The sequence below is a fragment of the Macadamia integrifolia genome, chromosome 14 (genome assembly GCF_013358625.1).
Source record: "Macadamia integrifolia cultivar HAES 741 chromosome 14, SCU_Mint_v3, whole genome shotgun sequence".
In the NCBI taxonomy this organism is placed as follows: domain Eukaryota; kingdom Viridiplantae; phylum Streptophyta; class Magnoliopsida; order Proteales; family Proteaceae; genus Macadamia; species Macadamia integrifolia.
The window spans coordinates 30,280,883-30,289,514 of record NC_056570.1 but is presented as its reverse complement, the minus strand read 5'-3'; the positions used below and the strand labels follow the sequence as shown (position 1 = coordinate 30,289,514).

The 8,632-nt window shown below is 39.6% G+C and overlaps 1 protein-coding gene across 4 annotated transcripts in view; it reads left to right on the top strand.

Annotated features, from left to right (window-relative positions):
* Positions 1 to 816: 816 nt before the first annotated feature.
* The window catches only part of LOC122062080 (RRP12-like protein), a 53,830-nt gene continuing 46,014 nt past the window's right edge, over positions 817 to 8,632 (top strand). For 2 of the 4 annotated variants that reach the window (XR_006134799.1, XM_042625722.1), the window contains exons 1-3: positions 817 to 1,484; positions 3,881 to 4,427; positions 6,001 to 6,249. Coding sequence is in view for 2 of the 4 variants with exons in the window: in XM_042625722.1 (XP_042481656.1) it covers positions 936 to 1,484; positions 3,881 to 4,427; positions 6,001 to 6,249 (1,345 nt within the window). In the remaining 2 variants the exon portion in view is untranslated. The remainder of the gene's footprint in view (positions 1,485 to 3,880; positions 4,428 to 6,000; positions 6,250 to 8,632) is intronic. The other 2 variants (XR_006134797.1, XM_042625721.1) reach the window with 1 other exon arrangement.

The following is an 8,632-nucleotide window of genomic DNA, read 5'->3' as shown; positions in this document are numbered from 1 at the left end:
TTTTTTTTAATGAAAACAAGCTCCATAATTGATACCAAATGCAGCTAAAACCATTTTTGTGAACAAAAATAGAAAAGAAAATTGATACAAAAAAGGGCCTAGGCACAACCACGATGCCAAATGCTCTTTTTCCAAGTAGTTGGATTTTTTTTAACCTTTTCACATGACTACAAGATGATATGGATAACATATCAACTCGTATATAATTTGAACACTATCTAAACTTCCATATGTGTGTATAAGATGGGTTGTCACACGAAGGGTAGCAACCCTACACTAAACTTAACATCTTGTATGGGTTTATGAATTGGACAAGATTATTATGTAAGGGGTAATTCAGGAATTGCCTTGATTGGTTTGTTTAGCCCTACCTACCATAAACTTTTAACTGGAGTTTTCGGTTTCTTATATCAGTTTATAATCGGAATAGTTTCAGTTTTTAGTCCGATTTATATTCGATTTTCCATGCAAACTTATATAAAGCTATGCGAATTTTGATTTTTTAATGGATTTTGGACTGGTTTCGGTTTCTTATCATTTTGGTTTCGGTTTTGATCCAGGTTTTGAGCCAATTTCAGTTTGATAGTCTAGTCGATTGGTTTACAATACTCTAAATCCGAAGAATCGATCCAATAAAACTTTGGTTCGATTAGATCCAGACAATTATCGGTTCGATCCCACCGATTTTACCGATTCAGTGTAGGTTTTTACACCCTAAGAGACTGGTTTTTTGTTCTTTTCTTAATCCCCCCCACTTTTTTTTCCTGCCAAACAAACATTACCTTCACTAACCAAACGCAGCCCAATGCTCTTCGCCCTCGAATATTACCGCTCTCGACTGCTTTTCATCACTCTTTGGAGTTTCGAAACTCCAAAACCCAAGTCCTCCGAGTCGCAATACTCTAGTCTCTAGAGAGTTCAAACTTGCAGAGCTAATGAAGAGAAAAGCAGCGCAAGACATAGACGCCATGGCAGAGGACGAACAAGAAGAACAAGACCTAGTACTTGCAGAGAAGATCGTCGATGGAAACTCAGACATCTGTCAGAGATTAATGGAGCGTTACGGCAAATCCTCCGCTTCTCAGCACCGCCACCTTTGCGCTTCCGCGGCCGCCATGAAAGCAATTATCCAAGAGGAAGGTCTCCCTCTCACTCCCTCTGCTTACTTTGCTGCTGCCATCTCCTCCATTAATGACGCCGCCGAGACTTCAGACTCCAATGCCACGGTGGCTTTATCTTCGTTCCTTTCTATCCTGCTACCAGTTGTTCCTCCACAATCTCTTCCTCCGTCGAAGGCTATTGATGCCGTTTCGGTTCTTGTTAAGGTTCTGAATGGACCGCCGGAAGCTGTATCCACCGCTATTGCTCGGTCTCTGATAAAATCGTTGGGATTTCTCTTGCTTCTCTGTGATGTGGAAGATTGGGGTGCCGTAAAGGTGCCGTTTGAGACGCTTCTTAATTTCTCGGTTGATAAGCGTCCCAAGGTAATCAATTGGACCATATTTTTGGGTTCATTCTGCAACTTTTGCATGCAATTTTAGATATTAAAATGACTGTTTGGTAGAGGTGGAAAAGCTAAACTCTTGATATAATTTTCTGAAAAGGAAAGCTTTATACTGGGATAAATAAATTTGATAACTGTTAACAATCAAGTGATTGAGTAATCTGCCAAAAGTAATGTGGTTCGGGATAAGTTATGGTAGGAGAAGGCAACCACAGGACTTATTTCTATCAAACTATCGAGTATTTATACTAATGGGCTTTTCCATGTTGGAGTAGGTCTGTAGTGTAATCACTTCATAGAGGTCGGAAAAACTAGCACCCCCAGGTACATTAGAGTTTAAGTGGAGAGGTTAGATACACTGCTTGGAACATCATGGTTGAGATATGATTCTATTTCATCCCTGAGAGTAAAATAGAGTTGCTGATAACTTTGTGGGTCAAGAATTTTACTGTAGAGACGTCTGGGCTGTCTCAGGGCCCTTTTTATCTCTTCGATCATTTTGGAAGGTATCCAAGAGAGGCAAAGCAAGCTTGTCCTCTAGAGTGGTGAGTCAATTAAAGCATAACTTGCTCAGTTACTTAGTTGCCCATTTATATAACTGCTTCATTTATCTTGCCATGTTATGCACAACAACCTTTACTTAGGTGACATTCTTCCAAGTGCGTTTTTTGACTTGGGAGAATAAAACCTTCAATCAAAAACTCAAATGTTTTGAAAATAGTATGACAACAGTCAGCTAATAATGCTAGAAACAAATCTAAATATCCCGTGCCTGTTTTTTCCCCTTTTTGCCTGGGTAAACATGCTGCATCATGTGATTAGGGTGGGTTTATGCTCGACCCTTTCATCCTTCCATCCCTCCATCCAAATATTGAAACACAACATCAACTCTCCATAGGACTCAAGTCAAGTGCCACCCAGCCAGGCTTGGTAAGTGATGTACGCAGCCTAGGGCCTAGGGTTTCAAATTTATAGGAGTAAACTACAAACAAAGGTGGTTGGAAAAAGATAAAACGGATTAGAGTTTTACGAAATAGAAGAATTAAGGAAAGAATAAGAAATCAGGCACTGTTATGGAACTGTAGTTTGAGAAAGAAGAATAAGAATAAATATAAAGTAATAGATGAGAGACTCATGATCACACCTCACTCACAAAACAGAATTTTTTTATTTCATCTCAACCACTAACCATTAGGCATATTTGAGAAACTTCCCGACTACTTTGGGACTCCTAAGTTGTCTCCCTTGTTAATGGAAAAGAAATTCCCAAAAGAGAAACTAGAAAGACTTTTGACTCAATTTACAACTCATCAAAAGAATAGAAGCTAGACTTTTTACAATAAATCAGGGTTTCAAGACATAATAACTAACATTTGGAGCATAGTTAGGCCCACGCCAATCAAAACCCATCGAAAGAAAAGCTCAACCCAACTAATTATAGAACAACCTTTGTTTTTATGTGATCCATCATTAAATGGATCAAGTTATCCCAACTAAATAAGGTCGGCTACATGGATCCTTTCTCTCTAATCAGCTTATGCAGAGCCATACTTGTTACTAATCCTAAGCTATGCATGCCTTTCCTCATTACTTCTTTTAGTCATTTTAGGCCTTCCCCGGGCTCTTTTAGCTTCTTCGATCTGTGAATCATATCCCCTTCCGTATTGGCACACTGAAAGGCCTCTGTTGCACATGTTCATGCCACCTCGTAGGATTTTCTTGCAGCTTATTGTGTATCTGAGCTACTCCTAGATTAGCTCTAATTGTTTATTTCTAGTTTTACCACTTATCCATCTGAACATCCTCATTTCAGCTACCTTTGAAAGCTGTGCACACCACCCAAAACAAGGGACATAGAAATTCTATAACAATATTATATTACTATATGTGGCTCAACAAGGAAGCCTTGTCTGCACAAGCAATCTATCCTGAGCCATATGTAAGTTGATATGGCAAGTCTGACTTTTATATATAGGGTACTCGTTGGAATCCTCTCATCGCCTTTGTTTTACCGTTTTTCAGCCATGCCTTTCCCTGATACCCGGTTAGAGGATTCAACTTGGGATTTTTTTCTCACAGTTGCACTCATTGGTCTTTGTTGCATAGGATCAACTTTTGGTAATACTTGTAAGTCGTAACTCGTATAATTTCATGGATTCATTCATTTCTAATCTCTCTCTTCTAGTAATTCAAATCATCCATCTCTTCACTAGCGTCAGTTTTCTGTCTGTCTTCTTACCCAATATTCTCCATTTATGTATGTATTGCATGAATTGGGTTGGGATATGTTATAATGAATGATGATGTATTCTTCAGTAGATATTAATGCTTTTCCTTTTCTCATTTATTGTAATTTTTCTGCTTCTCATATTGCAGGTTCGGAGATGTGCCCAAGTGTGCATTGAAAATGCTTTTTCTTCGTTTCAGTGTTCTCTTTTCACTGAGAAAGGAAGCAAAATGGTGCTCTCTTTGTTCAGAAATCATACCCCTTCTGCAATTGAGTTAAATAATGCAAAGGTGGTAAATGGATCAAAAAATGAAATATTGTTGAAACCTGAGCATTTGGAGGTCCTCCATATGCTAAACGCAATGAAGCCTGTGATTCCATATCTCTCTGACAAAGTCAATTTGAAAATATTATCAGAATCATATAAGCTCTTGACTTACCATTTCTCACCACTTACAAGACACATTTTTAATATCATTGAAGCACTTTTTGCATCGATGAGACCCCAAATTATTGTTCCAGAACTAGAGATCATTATAACTTCACTTGCGTCGTATATATCTTCTAGTGAGAAGAACCCCATGGACACTGTCATCTCTGCTGCAAACTTGATAAAAAGTGGTTTGAGCAAACTTCATGCTGAAGAGCCTAGCATATGTATCAGAATTCTTCCTCTGGTGTTTAGTTCCTTGTCAGGTACGCTGCTTCTGATTTTTGGACCCCTTCTTACATTCTGCACATTGATCTTTGTTGAGATCAATTTGTTTGGTAGTTATTTCTACCTCTTTTCCTAGTAAATTTTTATTTGTCAACACTTTTGTGATGGTACATAAATGCAAACTCATTGCTGTCAATATGCAGTTCTGTATTTTGGAATTCTACACTTTCTGTCTTCTTCTAAAATTATTTTTCTGTTGGTTGTTTATAAAAGACAAAAAAATTGGTACATGATAGGCTCTCTTGTCACTTCTCTGTCTGGGTTTTTTGTATCTTGCCGCTATTTTGAATCATGCCTTTGAGCTAGGCAAACATGGACTTCTGTCGTTTCATTTTGCTAGAAGCTATCCTGTTGTGAATAAGTAAAGTTATGGGGTTGAAGAATTAGAATGAGAAATTTCTCCGGAGGTGCCCTGGTAGGTAGCTTCATTCATGCAGAACAAGAGGTGTTTGCAACTAAACAGTTTATCTAGTGTCTGAAGATGCTAGCTAGACTCCTACCCGGAAAAAAATAAAATAAAAATGGAGGAGGTCCCATTTTCAGAAATTTAGAAGTGGGAATAATATGTTTTTAATTTGTAATCTATACTGCTCTATTGGGTACAGTCTTTGTGTCAAGTGCATCTTCTTTTATGCGTTTTTACCTTAATCTTTATATATCCTCATTATTTTTTTTTATTTAAATTCAATTGCATAAAGAATCAAACACTATATTTGTGAAGAGATTTGAATATTTACAAAACTAGGAAATGGGATTCCCTTGAGTGAAATGAAAAATAAAATCAAAATACATACAAAAAATCCTCTATTCCAAGGCCATTCTGTTTGAATATTTACCGCCTTGTACTAGCTTCTTTGGAAATAATTATAGATATTAGGGGTTATAACTAAGGCGGGTTGGGACGGATTTTTGAAAACCCAGCCCCAACCTGTGGTCATTTCTCCCCTGCCTAGAATTGGCCCAGCTTGGCTTCAGGCTGGGGATCCCAACCCAAGTCCACCCCGTCGCCCAGCTCAGCCCAGTCAGGGGAGATTCGAACCCTAGTCTGCGGGATGACAGTCAATTGGACAGACCCCTACAGCATCCAAGCAAATCTATGCATAGAAATTGTGTTCTAAATTTATATAAACAAAGAATATTTGTGTATAAATCATGCTTAGGCTCAGCCCAGCTCAATCTTGGGATGGGAGTTTCAAGCCCTAGCTTGGCCCACGAGCTAAAAACCCTGGCCCTAAGCCCTAAGCCCTAAGCCCTAAGATTTTAGTGTGGGCGGTGAGCAGGCTTGGGTTTCTCCATTCCAACTTTCATCCCCTGATAGATTTAACTTCAGCATAAAAATGGGATGGACTTACTGGGAATGGATCCCGTTCATGTTACTCTAGAGGTTTCTACAATTGGTAACATTGGATGCATAATCACCTAATCTTTTAATGCTGACAATGTTCTCTCTTGTTTTCATTTTTGAACAACGATCAGTTTCAGTCTATATATGTCCTGTTGCATCTGTTACGAATGTCTGTCTAATACTGACATGATGCTTCATATTTGCAGGTCTTCTAATTTCTGAGCCTGGTGTTGCTTCACAGGCTCTGGTGATCTTTAAAGAGTTGATTAACAATCATATTGATGGAAATATTTTTTTGACCCCTACAAATGTATATGATGACAATGCCATGGATACCTCAGAATCAAGCGCAGTTAAGTCTATCTGTGTTCTATTTGAGAAAATGCTTGATAACTGTGGTGGAGGTCCGAATGAGCATACCTTGGGAGCCATTTCAGCTTTGTTCCTTAGTCTTGGTTAGTCATTCATCTCTAAAAATAGAAACATGGGCATTTGACAAAGTATGTGCGTTATGTACCTACAGAAGTGTTTTCATATATTATGTGTTTTTCTCAACTACAATAACTCAATGCCACAACAACAGTTTGAATAATACAACTGTCCCTTCCCCCCCACCCCCCAAACCCAACCCCCCACACAAAAAAAAAAAATTTGTTTTGTATTTTCAATGTACCTGTGGAGAAACCCCAGCTAATGAGTAATGAAATTTAGTGAAAAGTTATATGGTTTGACATGTTTTAAACACTAGCAGCTGTTATAGGTTTATGCTACTTATGGTTTGTTATTTGATTGTTTTGTGTACTTAACATTTGATGCAGACCAATCAGATCTAACAGATCTGATTGGCCTGCTAGTAATGGGCCCACTTATATCAATGGAAGAGACCCCAATCTGAGATCTGATCTCATATGTAATGGTCAGAATTTAAGATGGACAAGATCATAACAACTAATTCCAGAATTTAAATTGGCCCTAAACTTGGCAAGTATTTGAATTTATGGGTGGAATGGAGGATAGGGAAAAGGGGTTGATGGGTGTTATGGAAGGGATAAATTAGGGATCTTGCACTGATCAGCAGCTTATTTCTTCCATTCCCAAGTGCAAGGCCATCAAGCTCTCTCTCCTTGCTTTTGTAGATGATTTGAAGATTTCTCAAAATCCAACATTATCTCCTTGGAGACCAATATGTCTTGCCTGCAGCATTTTGAAGCCATGTCCGGGCTTCACATTAATCCAGCTAAATCTCCTTTGTTTCTGGTGGGGGTCTCTAATGCTGACAAAGCTTCTTTGCTCCATAGGACTGGCTTCACTCTTGGCCATCTCCCAGCTAATACTTGGGGTTGCCTTTGTTTCCATCTAGATTGTCAGCCCACCATTGCACTCCCATGTTAGACCTCATTAGAAAGCAACTCCAATAGTGGTAAGGTAAGCGTCACTCTTATGCCGGCTGGTTGGAACTTATCAGATCGGTTCTTCTGGCATCCCATAACTACTGGTCTGGCATTTGTGGGTTACCGCACACTACTATCAAAGAGATGGAATCCCTTATGGCTGCATTCCTTTGGAAAGGTACAGGCTCCTCAAAATTTCTTCACCCCATTAGTTGGGGGTAGCTGTCTGTCTTTTGAAAAATGAGGGAGGGCTTGGTTTGAGGCGTATCAAAGATGTCAACATTGCTAGTATCGTTAAGTTGATAAGCTTGAGACAAAGAAGAAAAGCATCTGGGTCGAATGGGTGTACTCAGGTCTTCTCCGCTCAATTCTATTTGGATTGCATTTGTCATATCCAGTGCATCAGGGTTTGGCGCAAGATTTTGTCCCTTGGGACAATTGCTATTGGGGCCTCTCATCCCAAATTGTTGATGATCGCTCTACCTCCCTTTGGCTTGATCACTGGCACCCTATAGGAGTTCTCCTCCACTTAGTCAATGCCAAAGTCATTTACAGTTTGAGGGTTTCCAAGCATTCTTTGGTGGCTGACATTATAAGCCTTGGTGTTTGCACCCCTATGGTCTCCCATTTTTCCTAGCTCACTGCTTTTCGGGATTTGTTGCCATCCATTGCCAATTCTTATCATGGAAGAGTAGACAAGATCCTTTGGACTGCCACCACTTCAGGTCTATTCAGCTCTAAAGCGGTTTGGGATTTTGTCAGGACTCGGGAAACTATATCTCCTTGGTGCAAGCTTGTGTGGTTCAAGCTCCAAATTCCTCGCCATAGCTAAACTGTTTGTCGAGCCCTCTTCAATTGCCTTCCAACTTAGTCTTTCCTCATCCACCATTGCAATTTTGTCTCTCCCTTGTGCTGCCTTTGTTGGAACACGTCAGAAGACATTGATCACCTCTTTTTTGCTTGTCCCCTTTCTCCTCTAAGAAAGGGGTCCTTGCTAAATATTGGCTTAGAACCCAGAGAATTGTCCCATTCCAAAGGGAATAGATCTGGGTTGATATGTCCTTTGCCGGTTCTTCCATTTGTGATGTCTTGGGCAAGCATGCCTTCAGCGCCACCTTCAACTAGATTTGAATGGAGCGTAACCTTAGGAAATTGACCTCCAATTCTTGTCCTATTCGTTAGATTGGGACTCTATTTCCTTTGACATCAAAGCCAAGTTATTTGTTGTTTCTTCTATTTGTATTGACTCCCCAAGGAACAAGCATATTGTTGTTTCCTAGGGCCGTCTCCTCTCTTTGCTTCGGACTCCCTCTTGTTTCCTGAGGGTTGATCCTTTGTTATTCTTTGTCTCCTCTCCTGCTTTTGGGAGCAATTTCATTCTTTCTTTTTTCTTGTAATGAATTTTTATCAACCTTCCCCCATCCCCCCGCCCCCCACCCCCCAAAAA